Here is a 17,914-nt window from a genome sequence, read left to right on the forward strand (position 1 = left end):
AGGACCTGTGGGGAGGATCATGTGACAGGAGTGGGCGGAGCTCAGCAGTGCAGGATAGAAGAGATTGTGAGTGAAGGACCTGTGACAATGGTCATGTGACAGCAGAGTCCTGCATACACTGAGCAGATGAGCCTAGAGCTGCAGCCCCTGATCATGTGACTCCTCCTCCTCCATGTGACTGATCACATGACGGTGACATCATGCAGGTCCTATAAGTGGCTCCTGTACAGCTCTGCAGGTGGAGGTATGTGTGTGGTCACATGTGGAGGCTGTCAGATGGGTTTTTGAACTATTAACCCCTTCAGGACTCGGTAGTTTTGAGTTTTAACCCCTTAAGGACACAGTGATTTCTCTTTTTAAATTTTTTTCCTTCTAATAGCCATAATGATTGCAAATTCCTCTTTACAAACCCATATGAGGCTTCTTGTTCTTGTTGTTTTTTTCACCACCGATTTGTACTTTGTAATGACATCACTCATTTTACCTCAAAATCTACAAGGGCCAAAAAAATATGAATTGTTGGGTGAAAGTAATTTTTTTAATTTGGGGTCTTCTGTTTGGACGCAGTGCACATTACGGTAATAATTCCCTTTATTCTTTAGGTCCAAACGATTACAATGATAAATGATTTATATAGGTTTTATTTTAACACTTTTAAAATATAAAAAAATTCGAACTTTTTGTACAATAATGAGTCTGTATCAGATTGTCCTACCTTGTCCCCTATAACTCTCTTATTATTCCGTATACGGGGATGTATGAAAGTCAATTTTTGCGCCGTGATCTGTAATTTTTATCGGAACCACTTTAATTTTGATGAGACTCTTTGATCGCTTTTTAAGAATTTTTTTCTGGTCCATGAAGTTGTATTTTTTTACGTTTACGCCATTGACCGTGCGGTTACACATATGTTTAGGTTTATTTTTGTTTACATTATTTTATTTTAAAACAAATTGGTAAATGGGGAAGATTAATAGTATATTAGGGGAGGGGCTTATTCACATTAAGTTAATGTTCTTTTTACCTTATTCCCAGTTTTTTAGTCCCTGTAGTAGACTATTACATGGAATCTATAGATTACATACACTGATCAATGCTGTGATGCTGAGGCTGCCTGCAGGATTGGAGCGTCGTTCAGACAGCATGGAGCGAGGTTAGGGACCTCCACCCGTTCTCTCAGCTGACCGGGACCCCGCTATTTCACTGTGGGTGTCCTTATCAGCTCCACTGAGCTACCGGAAATAGATTTTTGGCATTGGTGATGTCCGGCATTAGCAATGAGTCCCAGATGCTGATAGCAGGTAGGACCTAGGGACTATGAATCGTGCTGAATTCCTGACTGTGCGTCATAGACTGGCAGCAGCCTACCTCCCCTCCAAATCTTATCACTTTAATGACAGGAGTCCCTGCTCTGAAAGGGGTTTCCTGCACAAGAGCAGAAGATATGCCAGATTTGATGCGTCTCCTGCTCCGGAGCTGGACCCATGGCTATACATTATATACCTCCTGCCCAGTCAGCCATGAAGGAGTTAAATGGTGGTGATGCATTGCCACTTAACTTTTTTGGGGCCACACACTATACAGATAGCTGCTTATTGTCCCTTTACTCACTGGGATAAGAACAACCAGTCTATCTAGGGTTAAGTGGCGCACAGCACTGCCAATTCTATCCTTAGGGGCCAGACAGTAAGCAGCCATCTATATAGTCCCGGGGGAGGGGAGCAGTGATACTATGAAATATCACTTAAATGGGCTCTGTCATGAAAAAAATGTTTTATATGTTGTAGTACTTAAGTACTACAACATATCTCTAATATACTTTAATTTAAAAAAGTGATTTTAAACCAGTTTAAAATCACTTTTAAATTCGGCCACTAGGGGTCGCCCTCCTAGTGGCCGAATGCATTCGGCAGTGACATCACTACAGAATTTCGACTCATTTAATCCTGGCAATGAGTCGAAATTCAGTGCGGTGCTCGCTCCCGCCTGTCAATCAAACAGAGAGCGAGCACGCTGATAGCTGGGGCTGCGCGCATTGGCCAGCTCCACTGGCTTCGCGCGCAACCCCACACGCCCCCGTTACCCTGTCCGGAGGTAGCGCGCGCACTCATTGCTGCGCTGATCCTCCGGATGGGTAAGTCTGATCTGAGGTCTTATATTACTTTACAAACTTTACAAATTACGGCCGGAAATAGTTTTGTTTGGGATCTGGCATCAATTAAAATATTTACAAAGATTCTTCTTGTAGTTTGCCAACTACAACTCCCAGCATGCCATGATTGCCATTAGCTGTCAGGCCATGCTGAGAATTGTAGTTGTGAAACAGCTGGAGGCCCCCTATTAGATAACACTCATGCCAGATGTATATATAGTATATCATTACATACATACATATATATATATTTGGATATATTTGTATGTAATGATATACTATATATACATCTGGCATGAGTGTTATCTAATAGGGGGCCTCCAGCTGTTTCACAACTACAATTCTCAGCATGGCCTGACAGCTAATGGCAATCATGGCATGCTGGGAGTTGTAGTTGGGAAATATTAGGAAATGTATCATGGCAGGAATATATAGTAGAATACACATATATATATATATATGTATATATGCATGGGTGTTTGTATATATGTGTGTTTGTATGTCTATGTATTTTCCTATATATTATTGCCATTATATATTTCCTAATAGGACGCCTAATGATGTTTCCCAACTACAACTCCCAGCATTCAGGGATAGCCAATAGTTTAGCCAATGCAGAATTTTTTTTATTGTGAAACAGCTGGAGACACACTTTAAGTAAAACACTCTGGGCATAGATATAAAACATAGTATATATCCATGACATGAGTGTTTTCAAAACCGTGTGCCTCCAGCTGTTTGACATTACAACTTCATGCATGACATCACAGCTTTTGTCTATCACCGAATGCTGGGAGTTGTAGTTGTGAAACAGCCTTAGGCGCAGTATTAGGAAATATATAATGGCAGGTATACCTAGAAGAATATATATATATACGCACACAATAATATACTATATATAATAGACATTATTGTTTTCTGTACAGGATGCCTACATCTGTTTGTTCATGTATGCTTTTTTAAAATCAAAAATAAATAGTGTAAAAACAACCTGACCTACAAGGCTACACCCTTTAATGTCTGGATGTCTAGTGAAGACTCTGCTGACCTAATGATAATTTATGGCAAGAAACATTACAGACTACTTTCTTATCTCGACTTGTCAAAGAATGATGAATTAGGGTCTAGTTAAAAATTCCAACTTGCTTACGTAGTATTTTTTTCAAAAGGAATTTACTTTAGTCCGCTATTTATTAACTGTGACAGTCGCAACTGCGCAATAAAAAGTCGGAACTACCTTAAAAAATTGACTAAATTTACTCCACCATTTTACTAACCCATTTTTCATGGTTTTTATTTTCTTCTCATTTCAGATCTGTGTATCCTGTGGACTTGTTCGGATTCGGTGGACTACTTCGATGAACAGCATTTATCTTTGTTAGATTTTAATAAAATGGTTAACGAGGGCTTGTGGGGGGGAGTGTTTTTTTGTAATAAATTTTTTAAACCTGTTGTGTTTTTTTCTTACTTTACTTTACAGCTTTGCAGTGGAAGCTGTCTTATAGACGGAGTCCATTACTAACCCAGGCTTAGCGTTAGCCACAAAAACAGCTAGCGCTAACCCCCAATTATTACCCTGGTACCCAACGCCACAGGGGTGCTGGGAAGAGCCGGTACCAACAGGCCCGGAGCATCAAAAATGGCGCTCCTGGGCCTAGGCAGTAACAGGGTCCCCCCTATTTTTATTCTTAGCCAAATACCAACCAAACAGTAACAGCCTGACGTTACCAGGGTGGGCGAGGACCATTGTTACTGGCCCTCCCCAGCCTAAATAACGCCAGCATGTTATCGCCTAGTCCCAGGAGCGCAAATTTTGACGCTACGGGCCTGTTGGTACCGGCTCTTCCCGGCACCCCTGTGGCGTTGGGTGCCGGGGTAATAATTGGGGGTTAGCGCTAGCTGTTTTTGTGCCTAACGCTAAGCCCCGGCTTAGTAATGGACTCCGTCTATAAGACAGCTTCCCCTACAAAGCCTGTAAAGTAACATTTTAAAAAACAACAGGTTTAAAAAAAAAAAATTATTACAAAAAAACACTCCCCCCGCAAGCCCTCGTTAACCATTTTATTAACATCAAGCAAAGAAAAACGCCGGTCTTCAAAAGTAGTCCACCGAAGGAGTCCACAGGATACACGCATCTGAAATAAGAAGTAAAAAAAAAAAATTTAAATAAGTACATTTATGGAGAAAAAACAGTGTTAAAAATAATGTATTAAACACACACACACATGAATATATATATATATATATATATATATATATATATATATATATATATATCCAAAAATGAGAAATCCAGCAGCACACCAATATAGTGAAAAACTGTTTGTGAAGTTTATTCACCCATAGTAAGACTATATTGGTGTGCTGCTGGATTTCAAATTTTTGGATATCCGTACCAAAAAGCCTGTACCGGCTTGCATCTGGCATCTCTGAGTTGTGCGGCTTCTTCCCTTTTGTTTTGTGTGTGTGTGTATATATATATATATATATATATATATATATATATATATATAGCACTTTTTTTTTAAAAAAGATTCAAAGTGGTGTTCTGTAGTCATTAATTGGTTTTTGCTTATCACCCCCTGTGATAGTATGATAAATGTCATACATAAGCAAAAGCAAGAAAAAAATGACTACAGAACTCACTTATCAAAGCAACGATGATAAATGTCCCCGAATGAGTTTATAAATGCGGTCCACCCACAGTTCTGTAAGCCAAGCCAGTGCTGGTTTAGATTTGCGCATATGTTGCCAAAGTAGCGCCAAAAGGTGCGACTAACTGACATGATAAAGTCTCACATGATAAATTCATGACCACTGCATTATATCAATTGTAACCATGACTTGGTATGATCCATGTGAAAACCCTTATAAAGCAAACGTTGCGATGACTAGTCTAAAAACAGCAACTGAGACAAACTCTGAGACAAATGTATGCTACAAAACCAGGGAAATTAAAATTCCTAACTTACCCCATATTTACAATGTCTAGTAACTTATCATATCAGTGCTGCAAATTGTGTATTATTATTATTATTTTATTATATTATATTTCATAGTATCTTTGAAAAATAATTTTTCTGTGTTGGATTTAGAGAAAGATCAACACCTTATTTATTCAGGTAAGTTTTCAAAAACCTATAATTAATTTTTTTAATAAATACCGAGAGAAACAGAGAGACAGATAAAAACATGTACATATATATTTATATTTGTTATTCAATTTTTTCAGGTTAATATTGACTTGGATTTTGCTGTTTGGTTCTTGACGACCACAGATCTATACAGGTTGGTTTGCATACAAATACTAAATATATATATAAACTATATTTGAGTTGCCCTATTAGTTCAGTGATGCAAAATTCACAATCATGTAGCAGTATCTTGTAATACCTTTTTATTGGACTATCATAATTTAGGAAAAACAAGTCTAGACCATTTCAGAACACACAATAAGGCTGGGTTCACATATGTCCGGCAATCTCGACACAACTTATACCACAACTGATGACAACTTGTCATCATCTGTGTGGCATCCGGTATACATTGATTCTGGGCAATGAACAGGGGAACGCAGCAAGCTGTGTTCCCATGTCCAGTGTCCTCAGGCGTGTACAACTATCTGGCGTCAATATTGAGACGCCGGATGATTGTGAACAGTCCCATATAAAATAATGGGATCAGTTCTAGCATCACTTTCCCTCCTGACACCTGATATATGTGATTGAACCCTTAGACAGTTCACAATCATCTGGCATCTCAATTTTTAAGCAGGATATTTGGACACACCAGAGGGCACTGGACATGGGAACGCAGCTTTCTGCATTCTCCTGTTCATTGGCCATAATCAATGGATGCCGGATGCCACACAAATGATGACAAGTTGTCACCTGTTCTGGCATCAATTGTGTTGAGATTTAGGCTGAGTTACCCTATTCTGGACATATGTGAACCCAGCTTTAGTTGGTGATACAGCAGGAGTGACAGAAAACAATACGGACAATTTTTTTTCTCTTGTGTGATCAAAAATAGTTCATGTCATGATTAATTATTTCCCCCTCTTGGTATAAATTTATCTGTGATAAGTCACGAGTCCGTTCTGAGATTATTAAGTCCGGATCATTATGCTGGGTTAATATCTGACGTATTGGATAAGTTATTGGAACTGTTTCTCTCCAGTGCGCGCTAGAGGGAAACAGTGATGTCCAACAATGATATGTGAACCCAGCCTTACCTAAAAATAATAAATGTACACAGTGACCTCACCAGCAGAATAGTGAGTACAGCTCTGGGGTATAATACAGGATATAACTCAGGATCAGTACAGGATAAGTAATGTAATGTATGTACACAGTGATCTCACCAGCAGAATAGTGAGTACAGCTCTGGAGTATAATACAGGATATAACTCAGGATCAGTACAGGGTAAGTAATGTAATGTATGTACATAGTGACCTCACCAGCAGAATAGTGAGTACAGCTCTGGAGTATAATACAGGATATAACTCAGGATCAGTACAGGATAAGTAATGTAATGTATGTACACAGTGACCTCACCAGCAGAATAGTGAGTACAGCTCTGAAGTATAATACAGGATATAACTCAGGATCAGTACAGGATAAGTAATGTAATGTATGTACACAGTGACCTCACCAGCAGAATAGTGAGTACAGCTCTGAAGTATAATACAGGATATAACTCAGGATCAGTACAGGATATCTAATGTAATGTATGTACACAGTGACCTCACCAGCAGAATAGTGAGTACAGCTCTGGAGTATAATACAGGATATAACTCAGGATCAGTACAGGATAAGTAATGTAATGTATGTACACAGTGACCTCACCAGCAGAATAGTGAGTACAGCTCTGGAGTATAATACAGGATATAACTCAGGATCAGTACAGGATATCTAATGTAATGTATGTACACAGTGACCTCACCAGCAGAATAGTGAGTACAGCTCTGGAGTGCTGACCAATTAGTTGCGGGTGTGGTCGTGCTTCAGCTGTGCTGTGTGTCTGCTGTGTCTCCTGAGCTCCAGGGATTTCCACCTGTTCCACCTGGGGCCTGCTTCCTCCTCCCCAGGGAGGGAGTGGGTTTCCAGGCATGAGTGAGGGAGGCGAGGCCCAGGCTTCTGCTCCTCGGAATAGGCCGCAGGGGAGCAGTAGAAGCCAGCAAGCGGCCGGAACATCGGAGGATTTGGGGGTGAGGCGTTCCACCAGGAGTCGCAGCAATGCTGCTCCAACTCCCCCCACAGAGGTGAGGAGCTCCAAGGCTGGATCCACCTCGGGAAAGCTGGGTGTTTCCAGCAGAAAGCTGGGTTCATCAGGAAGGAGGCAGAGTACTCACGGAGGTGAAGCCGACCTCAGTGAGGAAGGCTGGGGAGTGCTGAGGACCCGGGAGTCTATTTCCACCTATATGTCCCGGGTAAAAAGTCACCTCCGTGAGTATGAAGACGCCTGTAAGGCCATCAGGAGGCTCGGAGAGGGACTTCGCTGTGCCCGTGCCAGAGCCAAGGTAACTCCTAAGAGGAAAAAGGCAGAGATCCAGGCAGAGATAAAAAGACTTATGGCTGAAATACAAGCTTTGGAGGAGAGGAGAGCAGAATTACTGGCGAAGAGTGGTCCATTTAAAGAAAAATTGGAAAATGGAGAAAGATTCAAGGTAATGGAGGAAAAGGAAAATAAAAGGTTGATGGGGCTGCAACCTGAGAGCCAGGTGGATGATGCGGAGGAGATGGAGGAAGAACAACAGCCAGATCCACCTGGTGGCCTGCGGCAACAGCAGCAGGCCCCGTACAGTGGGCCCCCTGCACAGCAACCAGCAGTATCACCTGCCGACTCAGGGGAGGACAGTGACAGCAGCTACCAGGGAGGGGCGCTAATGGCCCAGATACGTATGCTGGAATCCCCAGTGTGTCCTCAGAATCTGGTGTTTGGAGAGGAGCTCCCAAATGAGGCACCTGGGGGTAAGAAGAAGAAGACCAAGCCAAAGCAGCAAGAAGTGGTGAGTTACATCTACACCCCCCTCCCTGTAAACCCTGAGTCGGCCGCAGGGTCAGCTCATTGTGCAAGCCCCGTTACCCAGCCCAGCCCGTGTTCTGTGGTGGACTCGGTGCAAAGGTGCGGGGAGAGTACAGATACTAAAAGGGCGCAGAGCTCCGTGCCTGTTTGCAGTAGCAGGGATGGAGCAGAGAAGGCATCGGCCGCAAGGCCGTACAGTGAGGGCGGCCCAGCGGTGGGCATAGAGGCAGACTCCGGTGCTGTAGTTCGCTCCCCTGTGGGAGAGGGGGGTGACTCAGTGCCGGAGGTAGTCGTGGTGGCTAAGGGAAAAATAGATTCTCCCAAAAGTAGAAAAAAACTTTTGTTTTGCATTGGCGCCGCTGATCCAGATCAGCGGCGCCCAGGAGCTGGACATTCTAGTACGGATGAGGCGGAGGGTACCGGTAAAAACAGGGCTGGGGCCGCTAATAAACAGGCTAGGCAGGCTTCCCGGTCCTTGTATAAGGGACCGGTGACCTGTCCTGTGGTGATGGCTCCAGCCCTGGTACCCAGTGATGCTGACAGTACAAAATCTGCGCCAGAACGCACCGGTCCAGCCAGTATGAATGTGGAGGTTAATGTTGGAGTGACTGAGGGTGTGAAAGAGGGGAATAATTCATCTGTTACTAAAAATCTGTCTGGGGCTTTGAATAGTGGTTTGGGCTGTAGCACGGGTGGAGGTATGGGGGGCACATCAGCTAAAATAGGGGTCAATGGTTTGGGTATGGATTATGTGGAGGAGGGTGGTGAAGGGGCACAGATTAGTGGTGGGAATGTAGGGCCTGGTCCAGTTGCACCCCCAGCGGTGGCAGCACCCGTCCGCAGCTACGCGAATGTCACCGCTGGGTTAAGGGGGGCAGCTTCCTCGTCCTCTGGCTCTGGGGAGAACAGTTTGCAGCAGCGTCTCCTGGGGGCCTTAAGGAGAGGGGAGAGATCGATCAATGTAGAGGGTAGGGAGGTTGATCTATCCTTCTGGATAGAGAGACATGGTCTTTCAGCCTTCCGAGAGGAAAGAGGGGGGGATAATGTGTGGTCCCTCCCTACAGCCGGGCCAGGTGGTCTCCGTAGGAATGTGGTCCGGCTGAGGTGGAGAGGCAGTGATACATGTCCTCCAAGATCTAAAGTTGTTGAGCTTCTGCTGAAGTTGGGCTTTAAGGCAGCTGACATCTATGCCTTGATACATCCTTATGGTACCCCTGAGTTCGATATCAGCTTTGTTCGGCCGGAGGGGCTTGAGCTCTTCTGGTCGAATTATGAGTTGGTAAAGAATGAGCCCGGCTGGCGAGACTTTGCCATTCAGGCAGTGTCTCGCCAAAATAATGTCAAGAAGGTGACCGTTTTAACCCGTAATGAATCGCTTTCTTGTATTGACATCATGACGTGGCTAGGTCGGTATGGTGAGGTGGTGGAGGTCCCAAAAAAGAACAGGGATGAATATGGCATCTGGTCAGGGGCCTGGACGTTTATGGTCAAGCTTAGGCGTTCAGGAAACACCGTTACCCATATACCATCTGCGACCTTCCTCGGAAGGGATCGTATCCAGATCTTCTACCAGGGTCAGCCGAAGCTCTGTCACAGATGTGGTGACCCCACACATTTTAGTGCCAATTGCACTGTGCAGAAGTGCACTCTGTGTGGGGAAATAGGCCATCTCGCTACATCTTGTGCAGAGATTAGGTGTCACCTGGGTGGTGACTTAGGTCACCCATTCAGTCGCTGCCCTCGTTCCTTTGTCAACGCGGTTGTTGCCCCGGTGGGAGTAAGCCGTGAGGTGGATTCTGCTGGGGGGATGGCTGTCGGGGATGAAGGGGTGCAGGGGCCAGGGAAGAAAAGTAAGCAGAAGACGCCTGCCCAACTGAGGCGTCTCGAGAAGCGTCAAAGGGACAGGGAGATTCAGGACTCACAGGAGCATCAACCAACTGGGGTGACTCCTGATCCTGTCCCTGCGGCCAGTCTTACTGCTGAGGCCCTGGGGGATAGTGAACTGGATGAGGAGACTGGAAGGATCCACAAAGAGGGGGATGCCGTCTCCTCACTGTCCTCCCATGGTGGGAGCGCGGATGAGGACAGTGGGGGATGGGCAGAAACAAAGCGGGGTACTCGGAAGAATAAGAAAAGGAGAGATGTAAGATCTTCTCCCACCTGCCAGATGCCAAAGGAAGGTACAACTGATCTCCCTCTGATTGGTCTCTCCAACCGGTTCCGAGCCCTCCGCGACATTTCCTCTTCGGAGGAGGGGGTGGCTGGGGGTGAGGTTCCGGATGTTGCGGTGGGGCTCACAGGAGACGCTGAGTCCTCTCTCCCTGGGGAATCTATGTCTTCAGGGGGGGAGACAGGCCCAGAGTCAGGGGACGAGGAAAATGTATATAAAGGGAAAATGGACACATCTATTTCACTTAAAAGGGGTAAACCATCATCTGATGAGGAGGGTGGTGGGGTGGATGGGAAGGATGGTGGGAAAAAGAAAGCTGTCTAACTCAATCACCCTTGATGGCGGCACCCTCTCCGTTGACCCTGGCATCCATTAATGTTGCCAGCATAAAGTCAGATACGGCTCGATTTGCGGCCTATGATTTTTTTGCCCATATTAATGCTGATATTTTATTTTTGCAGGAGACCAGGCTAACAGATATGTCATCTATCTACAAGGCTAAAAGAGAGTGGAGGAATGGGCCCTCCTACTGGTCTCTTGGGGCCGAGCCGTATAGCGGAGTGGCGGTCCTTTTTACCGCAGCGGTAGAATGCCGACGGGTTATCGAGTTAGAAATGGGGAGGTGCCTGATCTTAGATGTCCTCATGAAGGGACAAGAACTTCGCCTTATTAACATCTACGGCCCACAGTCTAAGTGGGACCGGAAGTGTCTCTTTATGAGGATCAAGCCCTATCTTTTTACAAGTCGGCAGGTGGTCTTTGGAGGGGACTTTAATGCTGTCACGAGGCCCCAAGACAGGGGAGGTGCCAGAGACAAGCTGACTTATGATAGCGCCGCCCTTAATAGCATAGCGAGTGAGGCTCGCCTGGTGGATGTCCACATCCGGTACACCCCAGGCCACGCGGGATTCACCTATCATAGGGGTAGTTGTAGGTCTAGGATAGACAGGTTTTATTTAAAGGAGGAGGCCGTCTCTTCAGCAGTATCTGTTGTTGAGGTGGAGTTCTCCGATCACTGTTTAATTTTGTTTTCTCTGAATGTCGCAGAGACCCCCCGGATGGGCAGAGGCTATTGGAAGCTGAATTCGTCTCTCTTGGAAGAAGCGGAGATAAGACAGTCCTTTGAGGATTTTCTTCAGAGCCAGGTACCATTGCTGGGCCTTTGTAGCAGTAAGTCAGAGTGGTGGGAGATCTTCAAGGAAAGGGTTGCGAGATTCTTCCGCCAGCTCTCGGGCCTCAGAAGCCTAAACAGGTACCGTTTGTACCAGGGCCTGAGGAAGAAACTTGAGAACCTTGTCTCGACTGGAGGTAGCCGAGAGGATATCTCCAGAGTGAAATCCTTGCTGATGAGGTGTCAGTACGATAGGCACGCATCTTTGGTTTTTGAGAGGGATTACGGGAAGTACCGCTCGCCTGACCCTTACAGAAACTGCAAGATGTCAGTGAATAGTAAAATAGTCTCAGGACTGATTGATAGTACGGGATCCTTGAAAAGGTCCAGATCAGGGATCTTGGAGGTCGTCAGATCCTTCTACTCGCACCTCTTGGGAAGGAAGGACCTAGATCGAGATAAGGTATCAGCTTTCTTGGCTGAAACCGTCCCTGAACCAGGAGTAGACCCCTCTCTTGACGTTTTGACAGAGATGATCCGGGAAGAGGAAGTCAGGATGGCTATTGATGGGCTTGCCCTCAAGAAGTCACCCGGTCCGGATGGCTTAACATCTGAGTTCTATAAGACCTTTAAGGACACTTTGGTTCCCCTCTTGACTGCGGTTTTTAATGAGTGTCTATCCTCGGGCACTCTGCCAAAGTCAATGAGGAGGTCAGCGCTGATCATCCTGTCAAAGGGTAAAGACCCGTTCCACATTGAGAATTGGCGTCCCATAGCGCTTCTCAATGTGGACCGAAAGATTCTGGCAAAAGTGCTGTTTAACCGGCTGGTGGAGTTTGCACCCCGGCTCCTTTCGGGGGCTCAGAATTGCTCTGTTCCGGGCCGCAGTACATTTAGTGCTGTGCTCAGTGTCCGAGAGGCTGTGGAGCAGGGTAGGGCTGGCCACTGGAAGGGGTACTTGCTGTCCTTGGATCAGGCAAAAGCGTTTGATCGGGTTAACCATGAGTACCTCTGGTCTGTTCTTCTGAGATATGGCCTGCCGGGGGGGTTTGTTGATTGGCTTAAGATCTTGTACGCAGGGGCAGAGAGTTTCCCGCTTGTGAATGGTTGGATTGGCCGCTCTTTTGAGGTTGGGTCTGGCGTCCGTCAGGGTTGTCCTTTGAGCCCGTTGCTGTACGTGTTTGCAATTGATCCTTTCCTTAGGAGGATTGATTGTGGACCGTTGGCGGGGGTGAGAATGGACCTGGCGGTGCCGGATTTGGCTCTGAGGGCGGTAGCGTATGCTGATGATGTCACCGTGTTTGTCTCCTCACAAGAGGAAGGCCAATGGGTGATGTCAGAGGTGGACCGCTACTCGGAGGCATCCGGGTCCAAGATCAACCGGGATAAGTGCGAGAGTCTCTGGCTGGGAGGGGGAGATCCTAGTTTTGATCTCCCGGACGCCCTTCCAGGGCCCCAGGAATCTGCAAAAGTTCTCGGCATCGAATTTGGCCAAGGGGATTACCCCAAACAAAACTGGGACAGCAGGCTTAAGATCGCCGCTCAGAAGGTGGATCAGTGGAAGGGTTGGTCTTTGACCCTCCGGGAAAGGGTTAACCTGATCAAAACATTCCTGCTCCCTTTACTGATATACCTGGGCAGTGTATGCATGTTGCCAGAACCTCTTTGGACCCGGGTCTACAGTGTGTTCTTCCAGATGTTATGGGGGAACAGACTGAACCTAGTGAAGAGGGAGGTTACTTACCGTACGAGGAGACTAGGGGGGTTGTGTATGGTCAACCCTGTGGTGTTCCTAGTGAATACCTTTCTTAAGACCAATATAGCAAACCTCTGGTCAGAGAGGGCTCCTCCATGGGTATCCTCCTGTAGGGGATGGTTTCAGCCTTTCTTCCAGGAATGGGAGACAGGAGGGCAAGTGAAGGATCTTCGCACACCACACGGGCAGCTCCCGGCTTATGCTACCCCGGTTCTGAAGGTTATTCGTCGGTGGGGTCTGGGGATGTGGGAGATTAGGACTCTGTCGAGGAAATTTCTTGACAAGAGGGTCCTGTCTTCTCATTTCCAGAGGCCATTGGCGCTCAAGGACTGCCCAAGTCGGGATCTGGAGGTGGGTTTCGAGCTTTTGAATTCTATCAGGATCCCCTTGAAGTTTTGGGACTTGACTTGGCGCTGCTTCCATGGGAAACTGTGTGTGAGGGACAATCTGAAGTGCAGGAGCTCTGATGACCGGGGATGTCCCCGCGAAGAGTGTGGAGGCATGCTGGAAAGCATGGAGCATTTTCTGCTTCATTGTCCCTTTAACACAGAGGTTTACACCAGGGTGGGCGCTTCCATTGGTTGGCCTCGGCTGGCCAGTCTATCCTATGCGGAATGGGCCTATGGGGCATTCAGAAACCTTGGAGGCTGGGACCGGTGCACTTTATTCCTAGTCAGCTCAGTGGTTAGGTACTACACGTGGAACGCACGGTGTTTAGTGTCGACGCAGCGTAAAATCCTCCCTGTGGATGTGGTGGTTAGGAACATTCTCGGTGACCTGGTGAAGGTGCGTTCTCTGGAGTACGAGAGGCTGGGTGCTGGCAGGGCCTCTCGTCTATGGAGGGGCTCTGCCTTTAAAGTGCCTTAGCCTGTTGTCCCCCCCTGGTGGTGGGCTGATGCTGGCACATTAGTCTTTTTGTTTTGAGCAGTTGGTTTATGGTAATATAGGGCTTGCAGGCACTGAACTTGAGCTTTAGGGGTTTGTTGTTTGGCTTATAGTGTTATATGTATTTGTTATTGTATTTATTGTTGTAGTCTATTTGTATACTTATGTATTGTATATATTGTTAGTCTGTGTATATTTTATGTAATGTATGTATATATTGTATATATTGTGTGATGCCACCTGGGGTTTGGGTTTAGTTTAGGTTGGGTGGTGGGTTAAAAAGGGGGGAGGGGGTTTGTATGGGACTTTTATATATACAGAAAATCCTGGACTGGTTCATGGACGTCTGGTAACATGTACTGGGGGCATGGGATGCGGGACCAGCTCAGGGCCAAAAAAAAAAAAAAAAAAAAAAAAAAAAAGTGGTGTTATTTTGTTTGTGTTGGGTTTTATTATTTTGTATATATTATTATTATTGTTGTTGTTGTTATTCTTTTTGGTATATTACTGGTATTGGGTTTTTGGTTTTGCAACTGGGCCAGGAAATTCACATTTAGTATTAGTGTATATAGTTTATTAGTATGGTATGGGTATTATGGGTATTATAGGAATATGTCTTTTGTAAATATTGTATATATTTGTTTGTGTGCAGGAATGAGTGTGGGGTGGACCGGTGTTGTATTTTATGCTATTGTGTTGGTTTTATGATCATTATATTGAAATGTTCTGTCGGATATGATATGTTTATGTTTTGTAATTTTTTTATTGTTATGTTTGAAATTTTAATAAAAGATCTACAGGATATAACTCAGGATCAGTACAGGATAAGTAATGTAATGTATGTACACAGTGACCTCACCAGCAGAATAGTGAGTACAGCTCTGGAGTATAATACAGGATATAACTCAGGATCAGTGCAGGATATCTAATGTAATGTTTCACATACAATTGATAATGTCTATAATGTTGACTGATACAAGTTGTTTTTTGCAAACCATTATAAAGATATAATTCTAATTTGCCTATTTCCCATAGAGAATGCCTGCCTGTATTGTTACGGGATGTACTCCACGGTGCAGAGAAGGAGAAGAGGAATTTGCTCTCCATTCATTTACAAAAGCAAAGGATCGCATAAAGTTATGGCTGCTAGCCACCGGGCAAGATTTTGGAAATATCGACAAATTAGTGGATACTATATTCGAATCAAAAACCAGTGCATATCGTCTCTGCTCCTTGCATTTTTCAACATCATGTTACATTCGGAATCCTAAAACCGGAAAGAGGAGACTGTTACCAACAGCTGTACCAAGTATTTTTACAAGGCATGCTGCACCATCGAGCAAGAGGAAAAGATTAGATGAGGACGGTGCATCATCTAGTCAATTTAATCCTGGAGAAATGTGTCCAACCTGCAATCAAGTGGTACCACATATAAATCCAACCCAACCTGAACAAGCAGCCACTCGTTTCAGTACCACAGATTCAGCTACAAACTTTGACCGTTTCTGGGCAACATTTAATGAAGGCATTCAAGTAACCCCTAAAACAACATCAAGAAAAATTCAGTGTTCCCGACTAATGGACAGAAAAAAGGTTAATACAATCCAAAAGTAGGCCACAATTTGTTTTTGGACCAGTGACTTCTGTACCAGTCCATGGACCCAAGATTTATACATCTACACCACAAAAAATGATACCAACAGGAAAAGGATCTTTGGCCTGTTCTAGTAATGCTCCTGAAACGCATAAAGCAACAGATCCTCCCAATTTACAAACAACTTTACTGACAGAATTATAAATATCACCAATTCGGCCCATTCAATCTACTCCACCCATGGTGAGAAAAAAAAATTACATTGCAACTATAATAGAAGAAAGAAGAAGAAGAACCAATTTTTTCCTCTATCACAACGGTTGAAGATGAGGAAGACTCTACTTTTCATGTGTCCAGGGAAGAGAGTCCTTCAAGCAGTGATGAAGGGTACTCACTGTGTTCATCCGATGATGATGAAGAAGAGGAGATGGTCAGTGACACAGAGACTGATCTAAATGTACAAAAACATCCATCTGAAGAAAGAAAATTTCTAGTATATGAAAGCTGCTTGGACAATCTAATTAAAATGCTTCCTTGTCCTGCCTATGCAAATTGTTCAGCAAGTATAGAAAGAATTATAAAAAAACAAATGGGTTCTTATGTAACTGTATATGTGGAATGCAAAAAAATCATTATAGGCGACTATGGCAGAGCCAGCCGCGCCTGCAGAAAAAGCCTTTAGGTAACATCCAACTTGCTACAGCAATAATCACAAGTGGCAATACCTTTGCCAAAATAAACCAGTTTTTTTAAATTTTGGATTTGGCTGGTATTTCTGAGTCTACATATTATCGCATACAGAACCAATATATATTTCCTTCTATTAATAATGTTGGGATAAACCATCAACAAGAAGAGTTAATAAAAGTTTCCAAATGATCAATCTGTCTTGCAGGAGATGGCCAGTGTGACTCTCCTGGGCACAATGCGAAATATTGCATTTATACATTGATGGATGTAGAAACAAATAACATTTTATCATTTGACACTCAACAAATTGGCTCCGGGGTGTCCTCTGTTGGACTAGAGAAAATTGTTTGTAGAAATGCTCTTGATTATTTTTTATCAAATGATGTCAAAATATTCATGATTTGTATGGATCGTCATGTTGCTATCCGCAAAATGCTACGGGAGGAATACTCGGATATAAAACATGAATTTGATGTGTGGCACCTGGTGAAATCTATTGGGAAAACATTACTTGCAGCCAGTAAACGCAAACAATGTAAAGATTTAACAGAGTGGATTTCCCCAATTAAAAATCATATTTGGTGGAGCGGAAATACATGCAAGAAATATCCAGACGAACTATTGGTACGGTTGAATTCGGTTCTGAACCATGTGAGAGACATCTACACTTGGGAGGATGACAATTCACAATACACCAGTTGTAAGCATGCTGTTCTGGATGAAGAGGTAGAGACCCCCAAAAAAATGGCTGGACGAAGAAGGTGCAAGTTTGAGGCTCTAAAAAAAATGATAAAAGAGAATAGGCTACAAAAGGACCTACGCCAAATAAGCTATTTTTGTCATACTGGAGACTTGGAAGTATTCCACAGCGCACTGACTAAGTACACACCAAAAAGGCTTCATTTCAGTGCGAATGGAATGATAGCAAGGACACAGCTTGCAGCTCTGGACCATAATTTTACTGTGAACAGATCACAAGCGGTGGTAAAGAAGCAAAGTGAAAGTAGTGGACCGGTTGGCACTCAGCGATACAACGTCGCTTACTCAAAAGCTAGAAAGGAATGGTTCCTCCGTTCTATCTATGAGCCCACAAAACAGGATTTTATTTCCACAATAATGAAAAAAGTTTTTGATGCTGCAGCTGGGAACCTTCCATTAGAATAGACTGATAAAAGATCCTCCTTACCATCAAATATTGCACCAGTTGCTAAACCAGACAAGAAAGAAATGATTGCTAGGCACCGTTCTAGATTTTAGATACAGTTTTGTTTTATATATAAAATATCTTTGACGTATTATTATCTTTGTTCCAGATATTATTGTTTAATATATTTTGTAATGTTGGTAGAGTACAGAACATGTAATACCACTCTGTACTGTAGGGGGTGATACCAGACACCAGTCAGTGCATACACTTCAGTAATACAGGTAAAGAGTACAGAACATGTAATACCACTCTGTACTGTAGGGGGTGATACCAGACACCAGTCAGTGCATACACTTCAGTAATACTGGTAAAGAGTACAGA

General features: G+C 44.3%; 1 protein-coding gene across 3 annotated transcripts; it reads left to right on the plus strand.

The window, feature by feature from the left end:
* Positions 1 to 215: 215 nt before the first annotated feature.
* LOC130297972 (uncharacterized) lies at positions 216 to 17,654 on the plus strand. Of its 3 annotated transcripts, none has more exons than XM_056550846.1 (3): positions 216 to 244; positions 5,385 to 5,440; positions 15,138 to 17,654. In XM_056550846.1, exon 3 carries the CDS (start codon positions 16,648 to 16,650, stop codon positions 17,548 to 17,550), a length of 903 nt encoding a protein of 300 aa, XP_056406821.1. In that variant the 5' UTR covers positions 216 to 244; positions 5,385 to 5,440; positions 15,138 to 16,647; the 3' UTR covers positions 17,551 to 17,654. The 3 variants fall into 3 exon arrangements, with proteins under 3 accessions (XP_056406821.1, XP_056406820.1, XP_056406822.1); XM_056550845.1 differs by lacking the exon at positions 216 to 244 and adding an exon at positions 5,210 to 5,274; XM_056550847.1 differs by lacking the exon at positions 216 to 244 and having other exon boundaries at positions 5,381 to 5,440; positions 14,895 to 17,654.
* Positions 17,655 to 17,914: the final 260 nt, after the last annotated feature.

This window comes from Hyla sarda (assembly GCF_029499605.1).
Source record: "Hyla sarda isolate aHylSar1 chromosome 1 unlocalized genomic scaffold, aHylSar1.hap1 SUPER_1_unloc_13, whole genome shotgun sequence".
Lineage (NCBI taxonomy): Eukaryota > Metazoa > Chordata > Amphibia > Anura > Hylidae > Hyla > Hyla sarda.

Coding starts and splice junctions, on each gene's coding strand:
- LOC130297972 (XM_056550846.1), top strand. CDS start 16,648: ATGGATGTAGAAACAAATAACATTTTATCATTTGACACTCAACAAATT.